Below are 27,053 nucleotides of genomic sequence, written 5' to 3'. Positions count from 1 at the left end.
CTTATATATTTATAATAAAACGAAGTATAAAACACCCTGCCTCTTTTCGTTTACATTTTAAAAAGAATATATTAAACATTAATATGTGGTTTAGGAAAGGTGACCAGATTTCTGAAATGGAAACCGGGGACATTTCCTATTTGAGAACACAAGTACAGACAAGAACGCATATTGAGAAACGGCCAGAGTTTCTCTGCATACGTCATCTCCCTCATCGCTCTGATTGGTTTTAGGTCTATCCAATTGCGCCGAGAGGCATTTGAGCCACGCCCGTTGGTGACGCCCCTTTGGAAATGATTTGTCTATGAAGCTTTGCCAGACCATAACTCAGTTACTACTGAGAATGGTCTGGTTTTAACCAGGCTAAGAATGCCCCAATTGGCTGATGAAACATTGATTAAAATTAAGATACAATTTATACAAAACGAAATTCACTTTAAAGAAAGACTTTCTACAAAACAAAACTTAATGAAGTGGTCAAAATCATGTCTAACCCACTCCATGTCTCCTGGCATTGCGCATCTTATGATGTGTCCTTTCTCACTCATGCTGTTCACTTTTCATAATCAACATAGATTGACAACATAGTTAGACATAAAAAATAACATTATAATATTTAAACATAAATATAAAACTAAATACCTTTAGTTGAGTGGGATTTGAGCAAATGTCGTTTTACCTGTGAGCGTGAGTGGTTTGTGAGTGTATTTTGCCGGAGATGCAGAAATAAGCCATCATTTTGTTATATTTGTAACTCTTTGGTAGATTATACAGTTATAAGTTCTATTACATTACTTCTAGTACTGTTACTACTAATAAAACCAATCTCTAAGGGCCCTAAAAGTGTGTGGGCCCTTAGAATCGTCCTAACTTTCCCCCCCTTAGCGGCGCCCCTGATCTGCATATAGAGCTACACCTCCTTTCCTTGCCTGATCCTGCTGTAATAATGTGTAAATAAATTTTCATTCATCTTGCTCTCCTTACAGTACAACAATAAATAATCATAGAATATATACCCCGATTTCATTCATAATAAATATAAGCAAAATAAAAGGCTAAAGGAAGGAGGAGCCCATCTTCTTCATCCCAGGACACAAAGATATCATTAAGCATCCAAGCTTATTTTAACTGATGTGTTCTGTGTTTATGATACATTTTTAATTTTAATATTAATATATATTGGACATTTCATTTCAGTTTTTAACTTATATCTTACGATATTTACAATGTTGGTCCTACATTCCTCCGTCTCCACATTGGTCCTCCGAGCCTATGTGGTGTTGCCCTGGTTCTCCATCCCTCTGTCTCCAGCCTTCTTGACTCCGCCTCGGTCTTCCATGTTTAGATCCTGTTTTTTTTTTCTTGGTTTCCATTGCTAGTTTTTTCCCCCATAGTTACTAATATTATAATATTAACATTACTAATATTAACATTTCTATTTGTTATATATTAGACATTTCATGTTGCGTTTTATCTACTTAAATGTTACAAAATACAAAATTGCAGTAAAGGGTGCTTTTATAAAATCAATTCACAGATCATGTCAGTCAGTCAGTCAGTTTGATACCATTTTGCCCATCATATGCTTTTTGGAGTTCTTCTCTGGCTTAAGTAAAATCAGATAGCATTTTGGGAGAAAAATGCAGAATAGTAAACCAAAACTTGAAGCCAAAATAGCAAATATCTCTACTGCCACAGTAAATTTTCCAGGAGAGCTTACATAAGCTGGAATAAAAGCAATCCATACAGCACAGAATATGAGCATACTGAATGTGATGAATTTTGCTTCATTGAACTTATCAGGCAATTTACGGGCCAAAAAAGCCAAAATGAAACACAAAATAGCAAGAAATCCTATATAACCCAGAACAGCCCAGAAACCTATAGATGAACCTACATCACACTCTAAAATTATTTTTTCCTTGAAATAATTTAGATTTTTAAAGGGAAAGGGTGGAGATATTGTTAACCAAAGCACACAAATAATTACTTGTGTGACTGTGAAACCAAGAACACTGAGCCTTTGTTGAGGAGGCCCAAACCATTTCATGACATTACTTCCGGGAAGTGTAGCTCTGAAGGCCATTAATACCACTATTGTTTTCCCCAGAACACAAGAGATACAGAGAACAAAAGTGATCCCAAAGGCTGTGTGACGCAACATACAGGACCACTCAGTGGGTCGACCAATGAAAGTAAGTGAACAGAGAAAACACAATATCAGTGATAATAGGAGCAGGAAGCTCAATTCTGAGTTGTTGGCTTTCACAATTGGAGTATTTTTATATCTGAAAAATATGAAGGCAATTATCATTGTTATAAATACACCAACAATAGAAATTGTTGTAAGCAAGATTCCCATGATCTCTTCAAAAGACAAAAATTCAGTCTCCTTCTCAACACATCCATCCTTTTGCAGATTTGACCAGAAGTCTTGATGGCACCGCAGGCATGTTATAGAATCTATATAAGGTACAATAAATAAAGTAGAAATATTTAAAATACATATACCACGAATAAAGATTAGATAGATTTAGCAAAATTCTGAAATTATTACATAAACCATATAGATTACTTCCTAGATGTAGCTATATTTACTCTGAGACTGTCCTTTTTATTCATTTATATTTTACCTGTAGTGTTGCTGATCTCTCCCTCTGTGCATGGTATGCAATCATAACAACATATAGGTTTTCCTTTCTTCACAGCTTTCCTAGTGCCAGTGGGGCAGCTCTCACTGCACACAGACACTGGTACCTGTAACAGGGATTTCAACTTTACACATTTTTGCACATATTACTGTATGTTATCTATTTATGTTTACAATTATAAGATTCATCATCATCATCATCATCGCCACAAACAAAATACTTAATTCTAAGACACCGCATTTTATCCTCACCTTTGTTACATTATTTGCCCATACAATTGAAGACATATTCACTGCCAAACGATCTTTCATGGGAAGAGAGGCATCATAAAGGCCAACAGTGGCAAATTCATCATGTTTATTTTTACTTGGTTGCCAGTTTATTACCTCATATTTTGCCACTGCCTCACCATTCGCATCAAAGTAAATCTCTTCACCATCTTTGGTTTTGAAACGCACCTTCCGTAGGTGCTTTAGAAACTTCGAAAAATAAATAAATAAATACAGTATTTAACCAGTGGTTGGCTGACATGTTTAATTCAAGAAATCATTTGAGCTCATTCTTGGTCTATACAATTATAAAAAATTATATAACAGTCCATCAAACTAAATTTCTTTACAAAATATTAACTTAGTGTTAACCCACTGTTAAAGGATCTAGCTGTTTCTTTGAGGCACATTTTTCCCTGCAGCCCAGAAGGTCATGAAGTGTATGAGCAACAGCATATACTCCTTTGTACACATTGCTGAAGATGGGCATGAGTGACATGTCTGTGAATGTGTTTTGCATTTGGGATAGTTCCTCCTGTCCTGTACATGCAGTTGTGGACAGTGAATCATTTTTGATGGAGTATTTACACTGAAACAAGGCTTCCCAGAGCTCAGTAAAAATGGCACTTCCTGAAGTCTTCAGTGGCTTAATGTCTAGAATGAATTCCTTTAGACCGGTCACTTTTGTTTTGGGTATTGCCAGACCAATGGCCCCTTGTAGAATGTGATGCTTATCCATACTGGCAATGACAGAATCAGAGATCCAGCCCTCTGTACCTACCCACTGGTATCCAGTAATATTGTATTCAACAAATTTATGCAGTAGAACTTCCAAGTCCCAGTGCACAAGAAATCCCACAATCACTCGTGAAGTGGAGCTTTTAATTTGCTCAATTATCCGCATTACTTTATCTTCAGGGTAGGTTCTAAAAAATGGGAGAGAATATTCCAAACAGATACCCATCTGTTCAGCCACCTTTGTGAAAGTGGCCATCCCATTATTACCATAATCATCATCTGTTCTTATGGCTCCCACCCAGGTCCATCCAACATGTTTAACCAGTTCTGCCAGTGCTCTGCTCTGGTAGTAATCACTTGTAATAGTTCGAAGAAATGAAGGATATTTGGTTTTATCACTGAGACACTCACAGGTGGCATAGTGACTGATCTAAGAAACAAATAAATAGTGTGACATGTTATTAAAAATAACTTGACTGCCATATAAGAACTACTTGTCAAAAAAGCGGAATTAATACCATCGGAAGATTGAATGGTCCAATACTTTTTGCCATCGCCATGCATGCTGATGAGGTTGTGTCTCCTAGTATGGTTTGTACATATGCTTGTTTCATGCAGGGTCCATCGGAGGTTGTGTTCTCATGTCCATTTGCAAGAGCCATAGTGACTCTAACAGCCATTGCCATCGAACCGCATGTGTCATAGATCTTGTAGCCTAATGAGACCCCAGGTAGCAAAGTGGAACTGTTATTGATTTCCTCAACAGCGAAAAGCATGGATTGCACATATTGGAAATCTCTATAGTTAAGACTTGGTTTGGAAAAAAACACATACACACACAAAAACATTAACTACATTTGGCTGAATCATAATATTATATTCCAATATTTTACAGCTTTACAGAAATAGTGAAACTGTTAGTCATGTCTAAATGTTGTTGCTTTGGTGACAAAATGAGTTCAAAATGAACCAAAGATTTTGAGATACACTGATTTAGGTGTTGCATACCTGACACACTTCAGAGGAGGTGGTGTAACAGAATATGTTAGTTGTCTGATCTCCCAGCTGCTATGAAAAGAGAAAACACCTCCAATTATGATGTCTCCATCTTTCCATAACTGAGGGTATACAGGCTGTCCTTGTAGAGTACAGGTAGTTTCATTAGCTCTGGTGAAAGTAATGATGGTCATTACTATGTGCATGAGTGCAAAGAATGGCTCCATTCACCCACTGAATAAATGCAACTCAGAGACGTGCCAAGTAGTAGATTGCAATAGGTTGAACAGGAAGGATTCTGTGATATTTATAGCAATGAAAGGTACTAAACCTCATTGGGAAAATGGTTGGACCTTTTATGAAGGAGGTGCTCTATTCTGACATGATCAAGGAAAAATAGGCTGTAAAATAGCAAGCACGTTTTTTTTTTTTTTTTTTTTCAGTCTAAACAATATTTTGTTTGATAATTATTTGGAGATTAAAGTTTGTTGTTATTTAGAGTATGAGCATTACATTTAAATTTGTATTGCTAATGTTGGCCATTATGAACATTATGAAGTCCTATTCTTTAGTTTGGTCAAGTCAAGTCAGCTTTATTTATATAGCGCTTTTAACAATGCAGATTGTTTCAAAGCAGCTTCACGGTGTTAAACAGGAAAATAATGCAACAGAATTTTATTCAGCCATATAGCCATTCCGAAGAAAACGGTGATGTCATCAGTTCATTTCAATTATCATACAGTGACAGTGTGGGCTTTAGATTAGTAATTTAGTTTATATTTTTAATTTAGTTTAATAATTAGATTTATTTGGATATTTAGTTGAAAAATTTTGAAAAATGTAGTGTCCCCAACTGAGCAAGCCAAGCCAGAGGCAACAGTGGCAAGGAAACCAAAACCCCATCAGGTGACCTAATGGAGAAAAATAAACCTTGGGAGAAACCAGGCTTAGTCGGTGTGCCAGTTTTCCTCTGGCCAATTAACAAGCAGCGTATGATTATTATTCTGGCAACTTTACAGGTCAGAGGTCATAATAGATCGGAATATTCGAAAGATCGGAGGCAACACGCCGGAGACATGTTGAGTAGTAGTTGTAGGGGTCATGTGTTGGTCATGTCTGGGCGCAGGTCCACCATCTGATCTGGATACGGCCCAGATCCGACTGACTGCAGTAAACCTCGGGATAAAACAGAGAGACTATCATTAGCGTAGATGCCATTCCTCTGATGATGTAACGAGTACATCATGTGTTATGGGAAGTGTTCCCGGTTCCAGCTGACCTAGTTAATGCAGCCTAACAATCATTTAATTGAAAACATTTTTATGTGTATGCCATAGTAAAGAGATGTGTTTTTAGTCTAGATTTAAACTGACAGAGTGTGTCTGCTTCCCGAACAATGCTAGGAAGACTGTTCCAGAGTTTAGGAGCTAAATAGGAAAAGGATCGACCGCCTGCAGTTGATTTCGATATTCTCTGTATTATCAACTGGCCAGAATTTTGAGACCACAGTAGACGTGATGGAGTATAATGTGTTAAGAGCTCGCTTAAGTACTGGGGAGCTAAACCATTTAGTGCGTTGTAAGTAATAAGCAAGATTTTAAAATGATGAATTTTTAAGATGGTAGAATGCAAGATTACAGATGCTAGAAACGTGGCTTTCAAACAAAAGATTGGTATCAAAGATTGCACCCAGGTTCCTCACTGACGACGAGGACTTGACAGAGCAGCCATCAAGTGTTAGACAGTATTCTAGGTTACTACTTGTGGAGCTTTTTTGTCCAATAATGAAAAATTCAGTTTTTTCTGAATTGAGTTGCAGGAAACACTGCATGAAAAGTGGGATTTTCGTCAGTATGTGGCACTGTAGATTGCCGTGGAACTTCAGGTTTACGACTGTGCACGGCAATTTGCAGGCAACACCGAAAACTGCCGTAAATTGTTGGAAATTGACGTGTGCCTTGCTTGGCAGTTGTCCCCCCATGACCCCCCCTCCCCTTAATTCTAGGGGAGGCTTTATCATGTAAATGAACATGCTGTGAGCTACACAAATGCAAATCAGAGTAGCAGCAGGGGGAGTTTTATCTAAGTTCTGAATTTTTTTAACTAAAACAAGTTTAAAGTTTAAGTTAAAATGTTAACTCAAATTTAAGTTAAATGTACTCGTTTTAGTTCACATTACTACATTTTTAGGGCAACCAGTTTGCTCCAATTTTTTAAGTAGTTTCAACTTGTCCGGGCTCACAGTGTAGATTAATTACTCTGTATGTCATTAGCAATAACCAATGTTATGTAAAAAAAAAATAATACAGGACAGCAGTTCATGTCTTCAACCTTTTAGAGAGGTTATGTGATGCAACAAGACAATGAACCAAAGCACACAAATAAATCAAGTAAAGCATACAGTTTACATACCAAAATTAATTTTTCCACCCTGCACTGTGAATGATTTTTTAAATGGCTATTAACCCATTTAATCCCTCCGGTCACAATAGTGACCGTAAAAATTTTTTTCATTTCTAAGGCTATAAAAATGTTACTGAATGATCTATCAATGCATTTCCAGCAGATATTGAAATAATAAAGGGTCTCAATGAAATATGTGCAGTGTCGCATGTTTACTGTAAATTGTCACATGACCAGAGCTGTTTACTTCCTGTTTGTGCCAAGAGAAGAGGATGGCAGCAGGAAAGCTCCCAAAGAAAAGGGTGATAAAGTATGTTAACATAAACATAGGACATAGATTTTTGGTACACATCTTGTTTAAGGCGTCTAGTATTGATATATGCATTTGCAATTACTCAACTTTGTTTAATGTGGTCATAGAACTCACAAACATGTCATCGGCAACAATAGTGACCGGTGGGATAACCCATTGTATCTACATACTAATACACATAGGCTAACTGTTCTACCTTACTTTCTACCTAATTTTACACACACACACACACACACACACACACACACACACACACACACACACACACACACACACACACACACACACACACACACACACACACACGGTCACGTCTCCTCTGATGTCTGATCTCCCCCCCCACACACACACACACACACACACACACACACACACACATACTTGTTTTTGTGGTATAGAAGGACTTTGATGGCCAAACCAGTATGGTGGTGGTATAAAGGGACACCCCTTTCCCAATGCCCTACAGTGGTGATAAAACTATCAAAAATTTTGTTTAATCTGCAGATCACAAATCTGACTTCAAATATTCTATACACACAACAGAACAGAAAATATGACAATATGATATTTTGGTGGTACACAAGGACATTCCCGCCCATCCTGAAATGTTCCCGCCTATGACATAATTGTGATTTTTGGGGCCCGACCGTATTATGAGGACACTCGTTTTACAATACACAAAATATGTCATTTCAGTGGATTACAGGGACCAGTGTGTTTTACAGGCACATGACCACACACACACATGCGACAACACTGCGTATTACCAAGACTAAGGTGATTTAAGAGGACTGGATCTTAAACACAATACACAACTGCACAATACAACATTACGGGGGCCAGTGTGTTTTACTGGTACATGACCACACACACACACACACACTAACCTGAAAACACTGCGTATTACCAAGACTAAGGTGATTTAAGAGGAATGATCTTTAAACACAATACACAACTGCACAATCCAACATTATAAGGACGTGTGTGTTTAATGGTTCATGCCCACAACACACACACACACACACACACCTGAAGATATGGTGCATTACCAAGACTAAGGTGATTTAAGAGGACCGGATCTCCAATACATTACACAAAAAAACTTACAACATTACAGGGACCAAAGTGTTTTAGAAGTGCTTTAATTATGACTTAAAATATTAACATAAACATTGAGTTTTTCCAGTTTTACCATGTGATACCATCATGTCATGCCATTTTAAGAGGAAAGTGACAGCCTCAAACATAAAAACATGTTTCAGAAAGCATACAGCATCATTACAAAGCTTCGGAAAGATAGACAAAACAGCCCATTTGGAAACAGGCACATCTGAAATCAGTCATTAAACAGCTTTGATATATATTAAATTAACCCACTCGACATGCAATAAATGCTGCAGCATATAGAGAAACGACTTATAAGAGACGCTTTACCCAAAAAGACAATTCTTCACAATTGTCGAGTCAGAGTTTCAAAGCAGCTTAGAGGAAAACAGTGATAACAGGAAAATGATGTATTATTATTACATTTATTAAAATGATATTTGATTATGAAGTTAGTTTGGGCTGTAGAGCAGCTCTAGAAGAGTATAGTGTTGTCGTTCAGTGTTGATTGAGTTATGTTGTAGAAATCATCAGTTATTCCTTTAGTTAATATCATCTATAGCATGGGCGCCGGAAGCAAAAAAAAAAGTGGGTGGGTCCTCTCAGAAATTTTTTAGAGTAGACGGCATTTACATTAAGTAGAAATATACCGCCTTGTTTGCTAAACGTCTGGTTGGGCCAGACAAAAAAACGGAAATCACTGTATCAGTGAGAGCAGCAATAGTGCCGGGTGAGACGCATGGCATCAAGCTGACGCAAATCGACCCGCGGTTCGAATCCACCTTTTGCCGAACTCACTCTACTCCCTTTTTCCATCACATATCAGATCGGAAAGGCATTTATTTCCAATAGAAATGAAGAATATATTAGAAAAGTTGAAATTAATCATCTAACATGTGTTTAATAATGGTTAGAGGTTTGTGCACAGACGTGCTGAATTACAGACGGTAAAAGTGAGTGGGTCCAATATCATTGATCGTAAAAAGTGGGTGGGTCTTGTCCCGCACACATACAATGGTTCCGACGGCCATGATCTATAGCAGCTCTGGAGAAAACACTCATGTCATCGTCCAGCTCACTTCAGTTCTCATATAGTGCCAATGCAGTCAGATCAATAATAGTTTTGAAACGTATAATAATACTATTTCTTTCAAGAACAGTTCAACTTCTAGATGTATAGAGTGAGCTCTTAGTTTGTTCTGCTGCTCTACATAAGTTTAGCTATAGAATGAACTAACAAAACCAACAACCAAAGTAATAATCCAGCATCAAATGAGACACATGATGTAACATCACTTATTTTAGGCTTTGCTTTTCAAGGTAATTCCACGATTTCTTACAAAATATCTTTTGTCCTCTGTGCTTTCCCAAAACCGGATCCTCTGCGGTCTTACACTGTGGTCTTTCAGTCAGTGTGGCCAGTTCTCCTTTGGCTATATGAGCCTTAAAATGTTCAATTACAGCCGTAACTTCAGCATTTGACCAGCACACGTTTTGTCCTTTCAGTTTCTGCCTCACTGTCATTGTCTGTACAGAAGAACACATGCTTTAGTAAGCTCTGACTATATGAGAGCTCCTGTACTTACACTGATGGAGGTATTCTGATTTAAACCTCAGGTACCTTGAGAAACTTCAGTGGTTTTCTCAATGGGCATCTTCTGAACACCTGGAAGAAATCAGTTATACACTGATCAGAAACTCAGATATAACGCAAACCTGTATCTAGATCTTAAAACTGAATATACACCTGATATCTAAAAAAATCACATTTCAAATGACATTCAAAATATTATTCTGGAGAAGAAATGTTATATTAAACACCTCCTTTTTAAGTTTTTGACCAACATGAACATGATCAACTTATTGGTATAAGCCAGAATTACAATGTTGGTGCAACACTGATTCCATTAATGTTCTTCTAGAAAAGTTTCACTATATAAAAGTGCAAAAATCTGATTATTGATAACTGATTATTACAATTAATGGCAAAAGGAATGTTTAGAAATGTAAACTGATATTACCTACTGACACACTGCAGCATTATATATTATAGATCTATATATATATATACACACACACACACCGTATATAACTGTCTTAAAACCACTGGCTTCTAACGCATCATCTTACTCTAAAGGTACAAATTCTGTTGTGTACCTTATCAACATTATTTAATATTAAGCCATTGATTTTGGGCTGTTGGCAAACATAATTCTAAAGTGGAAACCATCTAAACATCAACAGACAGGTTGTTCATGTTTATACGCACTTTACTATCATTACTAACATTCAACAATGCATGTATTGATGGATTTTGTTACCCTTGTTGTAAAGTGTACACTATTTCAACATTACCTGATGTGTTATTAACATTTGTAGACTCTTTATCAACATGACTTGTCATTAACAAAGCATTTATTATTATTTAATGAACCTACAAATGTTAACACATCAGTTAATGTTGAAATAGGGTACACGTGATAATAAGGTTCTCAAAATCCAATAATATACATGCTTTGTTTAATAATGTTGATAAGGTATACAACAGCATTTTTACCTTTAGAGTAAGATGGTGAGTTAGAAATATTCATCCATAGTGTGTGTCAACTGCTGTGTAAACTAATGTAAATATGTACAGTAAGATAAATTACAAAAACAGTAAAGCTACAGGAATTGTTCATGATTAGTTCATGTTAACTAATGCATTAACTAATGTTAACTAATACAACCTTATTGTAAAGTGTTACCATAATAACTATAATACTTTTAGATCACTATTATTAGAATTGTTGCTAAGATACTAATATACTACTACTGTCAATGAAAAATGTATATTTTATAATGATTATTTTATTTTACAATACTTCCTTCTTAATTTCTTCGCTTAAGCTGTTATACTGGCAGAAGCCTGCAGTTTCAGTGTTTCTTATTACAAATGGGGTGAAATACTGTAAATCAACTGTCCACAAAACTGTTGGATATAATGCAAATGTGCTAATAGAGTGTAAGTTGTGCTCGCTGCGTGTTAAGCTCAAGGCACATGTAGAGATGGAGTTCACTGCATTCATTGGCTGTGAGGCGTGAACAATGCCAGATCATGAGCTGATGGAGTGAGGAAAGTGTGCGGTTCAGTTTGAAACACGCAGCACAACAAACTGTAGACTTACTTCATTATCGTCTTGTGTGATTTGATAAGGGCACGAAGCTATATCGTGCTTTTGATTTTAATTTCATTTTAGAGACGCTTTACCAAAGTGCATGCCGCAAGATACAAAGACAATTTATGTTATTACACAAACACATTTGGAGACGGAATTAAATCCGGTGACTCAAAGCACTTCAGGAGGTGGTCTGAGACGCATTCCAGATGAAACTGGACAAGTGTAAATGCAGATGGTTGTTGAAACCGCATATTGTTTACCACAACTTTACTCCTCACAAAACCAAATTATAAACAAGTGAGTGCGTGTTTTAGGCTATATGACATGTTCTAGTCAGATATGACAGCGCTCATCTTCATTATAAGTAGTGAGAATAAATTATTTAACCAGTGCTGATGCTACTCTCTCTCCTATTGATCTTGAAATTAGCTGATGATAAATAAAATGCTTCTCATAGCGGTAGTTTTACGATGACGTGAACACCGTTAAACCAGCGTATAGCATGGAAATAAAAAAATGGATATATATCCGTTTTGCAAAGGCCCATTTATGTGGCCAAGTGTAAATGGAATTGTTTTGACAAATCATATCAGTAAAAACACATGAAAAGGTTCTTACTAGACTAGCATTTTCTAAAAAGATGCAAAGTTCTTTTTATTACCATCTCAGCACAGTCTTGATCATCCAATGAGAACTGGTCCTTCTCAGGGCTCACCTGAAAGCAAGATAAAGAAAGAAGAGATAAACATTCAACTACAGACAAAGATTCAGAGATGATCCAAATGAAGCAGCACAGACACTGGACTCCATCTGATAATAACAATGAGGCCGATATATTAAGACCAGGGCTTAAAAACGAAAAAAAATATCAATCGGTTCACTCCGAGCAGAATCGATATTATAGCGTTTCCGTTTTTGCGTTCCTCAATAAACATTACTGTTCCGAAAACGGTTTGATAAAAAAAAATACCGGTTAATAACGTTATTTTAATTTAGCCTATACTTTAAACAAATATGTATAAATAGACTTATTTTCACTCAATAATAATATAACGCATGGTAATTAAACTTGAATATTTATTTCATAACATTTTTAAAACCACAACAGAAATACATGCATTAATTACAAAGCATAAACAGCGGGACAAATATTGACCTGTTTTAATGGAGCGTTAGACAATCGAAAGTGGCCCTCTATATGCCTAATTCTTTTCAGAAGAGTGATAACATTCTTTGTATGTACTTTTTTTCAACACGACTTGTTTAAAAAATTGCATGAATAAAGAATAAATAAACTGGATAACCATTGCTCTTTTAATGTACCGTCAACTGCTAATTTCAAAGCAAACACTGCGCAACACGTCCTGCATCACATAATCAAATTCAGTCGGCTAATAAAGCTTGATCATTTAATGCAATATAACACCATTTAATACGAAGCATCAACCGTCTATATAGAAAACATTGAGCTGTCCTGTATTGGCAATCTGAAAGACTATAGGAAAAATGTTTGATAGATGCTATAGCCTACTTGGATAGGCTTAAACGGAATCCATAAACTAGCCTAAATCAGTCTATTTGAGCTTAAAGTCCGAACTGCTTATTTAAACGTATGAAAAGAATGTCCTCCAATACCTGCGCTTTCATTGTAGACCTCAGTGAGGAGAGAAATGTACTTGAGGCGTGTAAATGCGCGCTCATACTGACAGTAGATTCATAGATGACATTTCACTCACGCTTGATCCGTCACATCACATGTTGTACTACTCTATTCATGATTGGTCACTGCCAAATAAAAATATTAAAGAGAACGATAAAATAACGTTATTAACCGGTTAATGGGCATTTCAAATTAACGTTTCTGTTCAGAACGATTCAAATTGATTTTGATTTCGTTTTTGTTCCTCTTAAAATTTCGTTCGTTTCCGGTTTTCGTTTTCGTTCCTTGAACCGGTTCGGAGCCCTGATTAAGACTAATAAATAATGGATTATTTCCTTGAGCTTCAGATGTGTACTGTTCACCATGATGGTTGTGAAATGTTTGAATCACTTTGAAAAGGAAGACACAGTCAAGGTGCATCACAATCAGCGCGGTGTTACAGGGAGAGTTTGTTTGTGCATTCGCAGCATTTTGTGGAATTATGTAATATTTTTAAAATGTTGTGTATATCTGATTTATCTCAGACAGGATGAGTTACTGAACGCTGCAGTAAAGTGCTTCACTGTAGGCCAACTGGTGATCATCTCTTCCACACGCGAGCTCAAACAGCAATGCAGGACAATAATAACTGACTGTCATATATACATAACATTATAATGAGAAGACTATTGCAATAAGACGCTGTGAATTCTTTGGGACTAGTTTTTACTATGAGTAAAATAATTCCCTTATTGTCCATTTGATTTGATTTATCCATGGCACAGGCATTTGATTCTTTATGTAGCCTAAGTAATGTTGCCCATGACTTGTTTGCATTTTAATTTCATTTTATTTATTATTATTTGTAAGGCAATAGATGTTTTGGGTAAAACTTTACAATACATTTGTTATTGCATTAACTAACATGAACTAACAGAGCAAAACTTTTGTTAATGTGAGTTAATAAAATATGTGAGTTGATGTTAGTTCACAGTGTGCACTAAATGACAGATACAACACTGGATCCTAGACATGTTGAGATTAACGTTAACTAAGATTAATAATCCTGTAGAAGTATTGTTCATTCATTGTTAGTTCATGTTAACTAACACTAACAACATGAAAACTTATTGTAAAGTGTTGTCATTTTTTTTTTAATAAAGAAAGTTAATTAATTTAATTTTTACAATCATATGATAGCCAATAGAATGAATGGCTACTGTACTGTATAGGTTTGATTTATGTTGAAGTGTTTGAGTCATGGCTTTTAATGATGAGCCTTTTGTTTTTGTAATCAGGCTCTCAAAGTATATAAAATTTGGATTTAGATTAATCGGCCAATATATCAGTTATCGGCTTTCAAATATAAAGAACGATCAGTTATCGAACTCTGCCCAAATGTTTACATTGGTGCATCCCTAATTTTAATTTCCAAAAAGAAAAAGAAAAAAAACAATACCTTCTGTACTCTCTGTATCTCTGACTTCTGACTGGGACAGAGTGAGGAGGGATCAACCTCACAGAGAGTCTACAAAACATCAAATTAGACATGAAACACTGATGTAAATATGTGAACAGCCTAGATCTCACACGTGTGTTTGCTTGGTTTGCTCATTCTCTTACAGCACAACTCTCACTTACCTTGTGTAGTCCCACAGTAAGAGCAGCACAATCATCACTGCCTGATGACAGTTGGGTCTGACGGCTTATCTGAACATATGAAATAAAGCGTTACATACAGAAACACTTCACCTAAAAACATAATATATGGAATATAGCAAAGGGATAATGTACAGTCAGCCAGTAATTAATACAAAATAAACATGGACAGGATAATCAGATAATCATACATAACTACCCATCAATAAATATTTGCACATGAAATATTGATTTGAGATAATATACAAGATTACAAAATAGTTCAATTTCAAATCAATATTTCAAGGTAATGTTAATGTCTTTTATGCATCACATTAGATGCGTGTTCATTATAGTATGTCATGTTGTGTGTGTGTGTCTTACAACAGTTTTATGAGGACACCGTTTTATGAGGACATCATAAGAACATGTTCTTGATGTTTGACTTTGACTCAGTGTGTTGTTAGTTTGACAGAAGTCTGGTCTATGAGGACACTAGTTTTACCGGGACACTGGTCACTACACACATTTGGACGGCACCTGAGCTCCAGTATTTGTGTGTATGAGAGTGATACGAGACACTGCGTCTGTGCTAGTTGCACAGTAAGTGATCCTGACTCACTTTTTACACACAATCATAATTCAGTGACTGATAACTCTGGCAAACGATCGGTTTCTGAGCTGAAATCTGTTCTATTCTTTAAGGAATAACTCAATTATTACATTACCTTATTGGATACCTTTAGAGTTGCTGTATCTTGTTTGGTTTAATCTGATTCTTCTCAGTTATCATCTGAAAAAAAAAAGAGCAAATCAAAATCAAAACAAAATAAAGGCAAATAAATATTCATTTTAGTATTACATATTGAAAGCCAATTTCAACCGAGGGTCCTATTTTTTTCTTCTTCAATTATTATATATATTATAGTAATTATAATAAATATTTTTCGATATTGGTATTAGCCGAAATGAGCTGTGAATTATGGGTTATCAGTCTCGATCCTAGTATTCCATATGTGCACCACAGTGTCCCAGTAAAACTAGTGTCCTCATAGACCAGGATTCTCAAACTAACACAACACACTGACATCCTTCAGTCAAGTCAAACATCAAGAACATGTTCTTATGATGTCCTCATAATACGGTGTCCTCATAAAACTGGTGTAAAGCCACACACAACCTGACATACTGTAATGAACACACATGTAATGTGATGCATTAAAGCCATGAACATTAACTTGTAGGGCTGCACAATACATTGCTTTATCATTCATACCTATTCATGGTAGTGACATTGGAGTATAGCCCTATGTGAAGTCAAGTAGGCTATATGGATCATAGTGGATCTCTTATAGTGAAAACAGCCTAATAAACTGCTGCGGACTGTCATTAATTGCAATAAAACATCCAAATACAAAGAAAAAAATCAGTTTTGTAGCTTTAACCAGGAATAATTATATCTGATGTATACAGTAAAGACTATGCAGTGTTATTTTACAGTTGATTACTCTATATACCCTTATTACTGTTCCTAAATGCTATTAGACTTACCTGGAAAACATGAGGCACTGTTTATTTCATATTTTTGTTCCATTTTTGTATCTATGCTTGCAGTTTATTATTTTCTATGCAGACGCACACCCCTACAAAATCACACCAATCATTCTAGAATGATTAGTTATTTCCAAATAAAGCTATTTAAGTCATCTGGTGAAGTTGTTTTTCATATTGCATTATATATTGCAGGGGAAAAAAAACAATATTGCCATATCATTTTTTTTTTTAATATTGTGCATCTCTATTAACCTGGGTAACATTTAAGCTTTAATGTTACCTTTAACAATACTCTGTAAATAAAATATAATGTACCAGCTTTATTAAACAAGTTTTAAATGACGAGCATCGCTGATTCTCTGTAAACAGAATCACTATAAGTGCGCTAGCACCGTTAGCATCACGCGCTAGCTGCTTTCTAAGTGTAAAACGAGCTGGGAAGAGCTAACAGGACATGCACAAATAAGACAAACGGACCCACAGGCTATTAGAGAAGCATTATAACATTATTAAACAGTGTTATAACTTACCTTTAAATAACAGTTGCCTTGATCAGGTCCGCAGTCCTCTCATGTCCGGTCCAAACAGGAAATTAACTTGCCCCATACACCTCTGACTACACCACACTTATCATAATATAAACGGGATTTTATCATATAATTAATATATTACTTGCAAAAATACTTAAATAATTAGTATTTTGCATTATGTTGCTTATTATACAGACTTATGCTGAAGCTGAATGAAGCTCCGCCCACCGGCGCCATCTTGTTTTCACGATTTCCCGCCTACCGGAACCGATCTGTCCAATCAGAGGCCTCAAAACTTACACTTGTGTGTATTATGCAAATGTTTGATGACGCAGGTGTTATACCGGGACCTGGCTCCAGGGGCGCACTCCCGAAATCAGGGATACACTGTGTATAGTAAAATTTCTGGGTTTTGTGGTATGTAAGGACATCGCGCCAAAATTGGAGAGGGTGCTTCTGGGACATAGTAAATGTGATCTACACTGCCGGAATTATGAGGACATGGCCCCTGTCCTCATAAACCCAAATGTCCCCGTAATGCTGGTGCGTATTCAGGTCAAAAGTCCTCGTAAACCACAAAAACAAACACACACACACACACACACACACACACACACACACACACACACTCACACAGACAGACAGAAACTCACACACACTCACACACACACACACACACACACACACACACACACAAACTCACACACACACACACACACACACACACACACACACACGGTCACGTCTCCTCTGATGTCTGATCTCCACACACACACACACACACACACACACACACACACACACACACACACACACACACACACACACACACACACACACACACACTCACACAGACAGACAGAAACTCACACACACTCACACACACACACACACACACACACACACAAACTCACACACACACACACACACACACACACACACGGTCACGTCTCCTCTGATGTCTGATCTCCACACACACACACACACACACACACACACACACACACACACACACACACACACACACACACACACACACACACACACACACACACACACACACACACACACACACAGACACACAGACAGACAGAAACTCACACACACTCACTCACACACACACACACACACACACACAGAAACTTACACACACACACACACACACACACACACACACATGGTCACGTCTCCTCTGATGTCTGATCTACACACACACACACACACACACACACACACACACACACAAACACACACACGGTCACGTCTTCTCTGATGTCTGATCTCCACACACAGAAATACATACAAACACACATACACAAACACGCACGCACACACACACACACACACACACACACACACACACACTCACACATGGTCACGTCTCCTCTGATGTCTGATCTCCACACACACACCCACCCACACACACACAGACACACAAAAACAAAAAAAAACATACATACACACACAAAAACACACACAAACACACTGCACAGGTCAAATAGTCCTATATTAAATCAATACAATGGTTGATACAACACATCCCACCGGTCACAATTGTGACCGTTCATAAAACACACTTTTTCACACACTTTTCCATGAAAATTTCAAAAAATTATGATTGATTGTTTCAAAGGGATACTAATGACACATGATTTGGATATTTTTGTGTCTGGGAAAAATTTGGGATTAAATGGGTTAATCATAAATGTGAAAAGTACAAGTTTGTGTGTTTATATTTAAGTCAGATTGTGTTTTTCTGTAATTGTCATTTAAATTGAGCTCACACCACATTTTATGAATTATCAATGCAGATTTTCAAGAGGTGGTTTCCTGGACAGGGTTTAAATCATGACAAGAGTAGGCCTAATCTAGTAAATCGCGAGTTAAAAAAGTCTTGCCTGGAAAAAAGATTAAGCACAGATTACTAACACCTGGACTATGAGTCCTGAACTAAAATAAACTGGATTCATTTACAGTTTTATCTAATTGCTTACACACAATTTCTGAAAATACGGCTCCATTTCTTGTAACTCTACACACAAAACACACAACATGCAAAACATCAGACATCGCTTGCAAAAGCAACATTTTGTGCAAAACTATTTTAACTCTTCCAAAAATGTTGTTTTTGCATATATCTAACTACACACAAATATGCACAACTGAGGAATTTACAGTTGAACTGAAATCTTCTGAACTGAATCAACACTGAAGTCACTTGAGCTGAATATTGACACTATATTGGCTTGTTAGAGCCGGTTTACAGCAGAATTTGTTTTGAACTTGTTACTGAAGCTGCTATGAAACAATATATTTTGTTGTATGCATATTCTTTATTTCTCAAACCTTAGTTTTGATTTCTAAGTGATCAATTTATGTATAAGTGTTTTCACACATGATCATTGGCTGTATGGGTCCTCAGTAAAGTAATGTTGCATTTAAATGGCAAAAGTTATTCTTGTCTCTATAACTTATGGCTTCCTAAAGACACGTTTATGGGTAAATAAAATATTAATAATATAAATAAAATGTATATCAAAATATATTTTAAATATAATGAAGTCATTTTATTATAGCACTCATCAGATGTTCCTGGAAACAAAACAGAGACAGAACAGTATAAACAAACTATACAACAAACTAAACACCAAATTACAAAAACAATATGTGAAAGTGAATACAGTTGTGTGTGTGTGTGTGTTTTCAGTTATAAATATGTGCTGTGTAAATTAGCCTATATATACTTTTAGAAATCATATATAGCCTAACTTTAAAAAACAAACAATAACCCACATAGATAAATTATAATAATTGTATAATATTAAGCATTTACTTAATATACATTGTAACATTAGGCTACTTTACTCTAGCACAGTAGTCAGTTAAGCAATTAATTAATATCTTATATTAATATGTATGTAGCCTAGGCTACATGTAAAGGTAAGTCTGCTTTAAAAAAATATATATATTACACTTCGACATGTACAGAATGTGCGCGTTAAGAAACGCGTTCAAATGTGTCTTCTTAACATGTTAAAACTGTGCGTCGACTGTGCGTGTATGCCTGTTACACGACCAGAATGTGCGTGTCTACACATACAAAAGAAATTGCTGCGTTGACGCGGAAAACAGGGCGTGTTGAAACGGTCATAAGTCACGCGTTTCGTATAAAGAGATTTGGCCCCGGGCGCATTCCATAGTAGAGCCCTAGTCCAATGACGTGCGAGGTCGAGGTCATGGCCATGACGCGTAGAAGACAAGCTTTAAACTTTTTTTTTTTTTTTTACATTTCCTATGTTTTTTGCTGCTTTCCTTTTTCGCGATCAACTATGACAGGACGCCGTCTTCAACTCCTGGACGCGACCAACTTTTTCGACTAATTTTCAGGAGGCTGTCTTCGTCTTCACAACTCTGAGGCAAACTGCAGGCGCTATGAACCAGAGCATGGGTAATGTAACGTTACGATTTAAAGAATATGCTTTTATTCAGCTGTATAAGGAAATGGATGCGTTAATAGATCCGAGCTTAAAACTGCACATTTTGTTTACACAGACTATCCTCGCCTCATAACGAAGCCGTGAGCTCTTATCTGCTTGGAGCGATTTCCGCGAGTCCAGATTTAACCGCTGATCACGACGAAATTGTGTGTAAGTAACTTCTAATGTGTTTCTCATTCCTTGTTTAATTTTACCGTGACTGTTTTTATTAATACCAGTCTCATGTAATTGTTTTCCAGCTGCCTGTAAGACGTATTATGAATCGACACTCTCCACCTACTTCATGGTTCGTTTACGACAATTTGTGGCACAGACGAACGCGACGTTCGCTGCCTCTAAATTGTCGAAAACTGCCGAAAATTAGGGAGATTTCCGGGAGTATACAGGCGTTTACGGGGTCGAAAATCCCACTTTTCATGCAGTGAAATTACTGGTCATCCAATGTTTTATATCAGCTATGCATTCCGTTAATCTTGTGAATTGGTAAGTTTCTTCAGGGCGTGAAGAAATATAGAGCTGAGTATCGTCAGCATAACAGTGAAAACTAACGGCATGCTTCCTAATGATATCTCCCAGTGGTAGCATGTACAGGGTGAAAAGCAACGGTCCTAGCACTGAGCCCTGCAGTATACTCCATACTGAACTTGTGATCGGTGTGACATCTCTTCATTTACTGCTACAAACTGATAATGGTCACATAGGTATGATTTAAACCATGGCAAAGCAATTCCACTAATGCCTACATAATTTTCGAGTCTATTCAAAAGAATGTTGTGGTCGATAGTATCGAATGCAGCGCAAAGATCGAGTAACACTAATAGAGAGATACAGCCACGATCGGATGATAAGAGTAAATCATTTGTAACTCTGATGAGAGCAGTCTCAGTACTATGATACGGTCTAAATCCTGACTGGAAAACCTCACAGATACCATTTCTTTCTAAAAAGGAACATAATTGTGAAGACACTGCCTTTTCAAGTATTTTTGATAGAAAGGGTAGATTTGAGATTGGCCTGGTGAACATAAAAAAAAACACAATTATCTTTGATGAAATCCTTTCATGATTGTACCACAGACATATATTTGCCATAGGGTAGGTTTAAAAACTGAATACGTATACAACTTGTATTAAACCAAGCTAAATATTATATATGCACATTTAGATGCATTTTATTATGTGACTTCTGAGATTGGAGCATGGCACTTCAGAGAACAGAGCCACACTAGGAATATATGAGTGATAACTGGAGCGAAATCAATGACAACACAACTGAGTTTTGTTTATACTTTTTTTTCCAATAATTTTTTTATGGCTCAAATAAACTTCATGCATACAATATGCATGTTAATGTGTTGATTTGATCACTTTATTAAAAACATTTTAGTTAAGTCAATTTCTTACATGAAAAGAGAGGTGAAAAACCTATACCCAGACAGAAGTGTTTTATTTTTCAACAACGCAGATTTTGTTCACATTTAATATGGCATGTGTATAATGATTAATACATAACATGCACGTTGCATAAACGTATGCTCATTAATTAAACCAAATAAATGGCTGCATAGTTTACTGATGAATGCAGAAAGCTGGAGAAATACATGTACTAAATGTATTTTCTGTTTCTTGTTATTTAAAAGAAACTAACCCCCCCTCGTTTTGCTTGGAGATCATTGGAGATTTGTAACTGAGGATCTGTACAGCTTGTGAGGAGCAGAATGGCTCAGAACAGAAAAGTATTTTTGTCAGCCAGTCAGTCAGTCCAGGCAGTAATGAACCATTCCCAGTAATTATGAAAACCAACCTCAGTACCCATAGACTATACTTTTGTTTGAAGGTCTACTTTTTACTTCATACTTCATTTAGCTGAAGATTTGCCCATCATTTGTTTCTTTGAGTTCTTCTCTGGTTTTAGCAAAATTATGTAACATTTTGGAGCAAATATGCAAAATAGTAAACCAAAACTTGAAGCTAAAATAGCAAATATCTCCACAGCTACAGTGAATTTTCCAGGAGAACTGACATAAGCTGGGATAAATGTGAGCCAGACAGCACAGAATATGAGCATACTGAATGTGATGAACTTGGCTTCATTAAAGTTATCAGGGAGCTTCCGAGCAAGAAAAGCTAAAACAAAACACAAGATTGATAGCAGGCCAGTATAACCCAAAACAGCCCAGAAACCTAGAGCTGAACCCAAGTTACATTCGAGGATTATCTTTTCTCTGTAGTAGCTTGAATTCATATATGGGAAAGGAGGGGATATTGTTAACCAAAGCACACATATAATAACCTGTATTAACGTTAAGAAAACAACACTGAGTCGTTGTTGTGCAGGTCCAAACCATTTCATGACATTACTTCCTGGAAGTGTAGCCCTGAAAGCCATTAACACCACTATTGTTTTCCCCAGAACACAAGAGATACAGAGGACAAACGTGATCCCAAATGCTGTGTGACGCAACATACAGGACCACTCAGTGGGCCGACCAATGAAAGTAAGTGAACAGAGGAAACACAGTGAGAGTGAGAAGAGCAGCAGGAAGCTCAGCTCTGAGTTGTTGGCTCTGACAATAGGTGTTTCTTTATGGAGATAAAACAAAAAAGAGACCAGTGCAGTTAATAACACCCCAATGAAGGAGACAATACAAAGCAAAATCCCCATGATTTCTGTATAGGAAAGGAATTCAACCACTTTTAATATACATCTGTCTTTGTTTTTATTCGACCAGAACTCCAAACGACAAGGTAAGCAGTCACTAGAATCTGTGAAGAAGAAGAAAAAAATACTTTAGTGAATGGTTTACATTACTTTATAAAGTAGTTATCCAGCTGTCACAATATTACTGTGCAGACTTCACACTTCTTTTTTTCACTATTTTACCTGTGCCATTACTGATTTCTCCCTCTGCACATGGAATGCAGTCATAACAGCAGACAGGTCGTCCTTTTTTCATAGCCTTCCTAGCGCCAGGGGGGCAGCTCTCACTGCATACGGACACAGGCAACTATGAGAAAATAAGTTTAAAATAAAACACAAAATGATTATGATTTGAATGGTTAAATTGTATATATTTTCTGATAGATAATTTATTTTCTGATGATAATTTACTATTATGATTGTTCTGGACTGACTGTCTTTTTCACAATTCATATATTTCACATAATGTCAATAATTTGTTATTATATATTATTGATATACCTGTCCACGGTTCCCTGCCCATAGCACGTGTTCCTGATTGACTTGAAGACGTTGCTCTGAAGGCAGTGAGCTGTCATAGACACCCACATGCTTAAACTGCAGGCCTCCATTCCCAGCAGGCTGCCAATTCACAAGGTCATATCTCGCCACCGGATCACCACTTGCATCAAAGAAGATTTCTTCACCTGTTTTGACAGTGAATCTCACATTTCTCATATACTCCAACACCTGAGAGGAAAATCAGTAACATTATTTATATTTTTCATTATAATTTTTCTACTATAATTTTTTGTGCTCTTACATATGCCTACCTTTTGTGGTGTGGGCCGTTCTCCTTTGCTGCTGTTGGTGGAGTCTTTTAATACATTATGTAGGGTATGTGCAACAGCATACACTGCAGTGTACACTTTATTTGCTATTCGTAGCTCTGATACGTCAGTATATTCATTTTGCAGCTCAGCCAGTTTCTCTGAGCCAGTACAACCACCACTGCCACTGCCCCTGAAAGAACACTGAAAAGCTGTTTCCCAGAATTCTTTTAAAAGTTCATTTTTTGGTTCTTGATCAGGGTGTACATTCACTAGGAACTCTCGCAGACCCACAAGTTTGGCATTTGCTATGGCAAAACCCACAGCTCCAGATAGTAAACTGTATTCCTTTGTTTCTGCAACAGTTCGAGAAGTGATCCAGGATTCACTGCCAACCCACTGCAGCCCTGTAATGTTGTGTTGAGCAATTACATTCATAAGGGGAAAAAAATCTCTTAATGCAACAAAGGCCAGCACCACTCTGGCAGTGGCTTTCTTAATCACTTCCAGTGTCTTTAGAAGCTGCTCCTGTGGATCAGTTCTTAATATGGCCTCTGAGTATTCAATACAAATCCCTTCTTTTTTTGCAGCTTCCTCAAATGCTGCAATACCATTATTACCATAGTCACTGCGACTCCTGATCGTTCCAACCCAGGTCCAACCAAAGTGCTTAACAAGCTGAGCCAGTGCTCTGCTTTGGTAATAATCACTTGGAATTGTTCTGAAGAAGGATCTATACCTTTTTCTGTTACTCAGGCATGCACATGTGGCAAAATGACTGATCTGCAAGAAAAAAAGGCAGAGTATTTTAACCAGTTTTTTTCTATGTTTAATCCATATCTGTAACTTTATACTATACAAAAAACATAATTGTTATTAAAGAGACTGCAAATATCTAAACAATTTAACACATTGTTTTCTATAAATTGTATTTTAATAGAATAATTGTGACTTGAAACATGTATTTGTGGTGCCTGTTCCAGTTTAATGATTCATGATAACAAGCAGCAGATAAGAGTTCTTACAACAGGTAAACTGAATGGACCAACTACAGAAGCCAAGGCTATGGTGGGAGAGGAGTTTGACTCTCCAACAATGGCATGAACAGCTGGTGGTCTAGAACAGGACGTATCACTCAAAGTCTCTTCATAACCATTCATCAAACCCATGCCTGAGAAGATAGCCTGAGCTATTGAGCCACATGAATCATATATCTTATAGCCCAAAGAAACACCAGGCAACAGCTGTGTGCTGTTATTAATCTCCTCGATGGCAAAAATCAGCGTCTGGGCAAATTTAAATTCACGCAAGCTCAAGCTGTAAAAGAAAAAAAAGTGTCAGTTGTATAACATTCTGCAAAGAATCATCAGAGTCATGTTCAGCTATTATTTTATATCATCATACAGACCTGACACATGTTGTTGGCTCTGGTTTGGTAGTGAAAGGGTGCATCTTTAGCAGAGCACTAATGTGGATTGAGAATATCGCCCCAATATTGATGTCTCTTTCTACAGAAAGTAGAGGAAGGGCAGGCTGACTAATTATTCTGCAGACTTGTGCTGAAGCAGGCAAACAGACCCCAAGCACCACCAGCATGAGTAGTGGCAGTGACACAGACCTTTTTGCCATGCCAATATGTATGCAGGGCAGGAACCTATGTGGCAGAACAAGTGTAGTGCTGCCTTTTATAGTGTCTTTAAATGTCCTTTGGGGTTGGCATTATGATACTTTCACACTTAGTTGACCTTTTACGCTCATGCCTCATTATGGAATATATTATTTATAGACTGTTTATATTATTTCAGTTAATAATTGTTTTGTTTTTTTTAGAAAAAAAAATTAAAACTACTTTTTCTAACTTCTACTAGACTGTTTGTCTGAAATTTGCCATGTATCATTCAAAAACACTCATGACACAAATATATCAAGTAAGGGATATAATCCACGGCTAGATGTGCATTAAACGATTTTAATGCATGGCATGGCCCTGTCCCAAATGGAACCCTAAGCTTTCGTGATCTTCCTCCATGTCCATACTTTTGTGACTTAATTCCTCTTTGACTATTGGGTAGATCTCTGCTGCAGAGCTTGCAGGCCTGCGGGCGGCCTCAAAGGAGCGATTACGAGCACCCTTCTGATACCTAAAATGACAAATGTGACACCACTGACCTGCAATCCTGTGAAGCTTCTCTTTGATGCTCTCATGGGTTTGTGCCCAGGAAACAACACAATCATATTCAGAGAGAGAGCTCAAGTGAGAGTGAGGCAAACTTTCCTTACCTCTCTGCATACAGCGCCCTTACTAATACACTCTGCATCCCTGATATTATATAGAAAACTATCATTAAAAATGATACTGTTCAAATAAATATGCATGTGGATATAGCAAGCAAAAAATCCTCTCCTGACATGAATGTAACTCCCTACAAATTATTGTAGCCTCCTCATCTACAGGATGATATTTTTGTCATTTTGATGATGTCCTCTTGATAAAAATATTTGCAGAGAATGAATGTACCTGCACTACAAAAGCGCTTTTCTTTTGTCTTGTTACTTCCAGTCAAAATATCTAAAGAATCTTATATCAATGTGCATATTCCACATAGTATTTTTTTGTGTGCATTTTTCTAATTTTCCAAATTATCTGCCAATAGGGTAAGAAAAAATGCTCAGTATGAAAAGCATTTGTGCAGCATGAATGTAAGCCAGCAGGACATCGGACAGGACGTCGGACATCTTCAGTTTCACACGCTTTCAAAAAAATCCCAAGAAATTGTATTGCCTACCCAGACTAAAACAGATACAGTTCATGAATCCTTTGCACTAAAAGCATAAGTATGGTCTCATTTGAAAGCAGACACATGGCAGTTTACTGTAAAGTCAAAATTAGCGTTAGGTTTTCATAATGAAAAAAAAATAGCTATAATAAGCTTCAAAGTTTTGTAAAGTTATTAGAAATGTATTTTTTATGAAATATCTTTATGAAAATTAAATTGAAATTAGCCTTGCTGCAATCTATAAATGCAATACAGCTAAAGGCACAAGTCTGAC

The 27,053-nt window shown here is 36.8% G+C and overlaps 1 protein-coding gene across 1 annotated transcript; it reads right to left on the bottom strand.

Moving 5' to 3' along the window:
- Nucleotides 1–1,555: 1,555 nt before the first annotated feature.
- On the bottom strand, nt 1,556–25,631 carry LOC307131995 (uncharacterized protein; the record flags this gene model as incomplete). Its single annotated transcript, XM_079826129.1, has 17 exons — nt 1,556–2,463; nt 2,634–2,757; nt 2,903–3,130; nt 3,297–4,088; nt 4,177–4,468; nt 4,667–4,881; nt 9,849–10,001; nt 10,096–10,140; nt 12,297–12,350; nt 14,734–14,802; nt 14,916–14,984; nt 22,360–23,258; nt 23,377–23,500; nt 23,695–23,922; nt 24,006–24,785; nt 25,028–25,319; nt 25,411–25,631. 17 exons carry the CDS (start codon nt 25,629–25,631, stop codon nt 1,556–1,558), a joined length of 5,493 nt encoding a protein of 1,830 aa, XP_079682255.1.
- Between the last annotated feature and the right edge of the window lie 1,422 nt (nt 25,632–27,053).

The sequence above is a fragment of the Gobio gobio genome (assembly GCF_949357685.1).
Source record: "Gobio gobio genome assembly, chromosome: 9".
Taxonomy (NCBI): Eukaryota; Metazoa; Chordata; class Actinopteri; order Cypriniformes; family Gobionidae; genus Gobio; species Gobio gobio.
The sequence above is the reverse complement of the archived record's forward strand: the minus strand, read 5'-3'. Positions and strand labels throughout refer to the sequence as shown.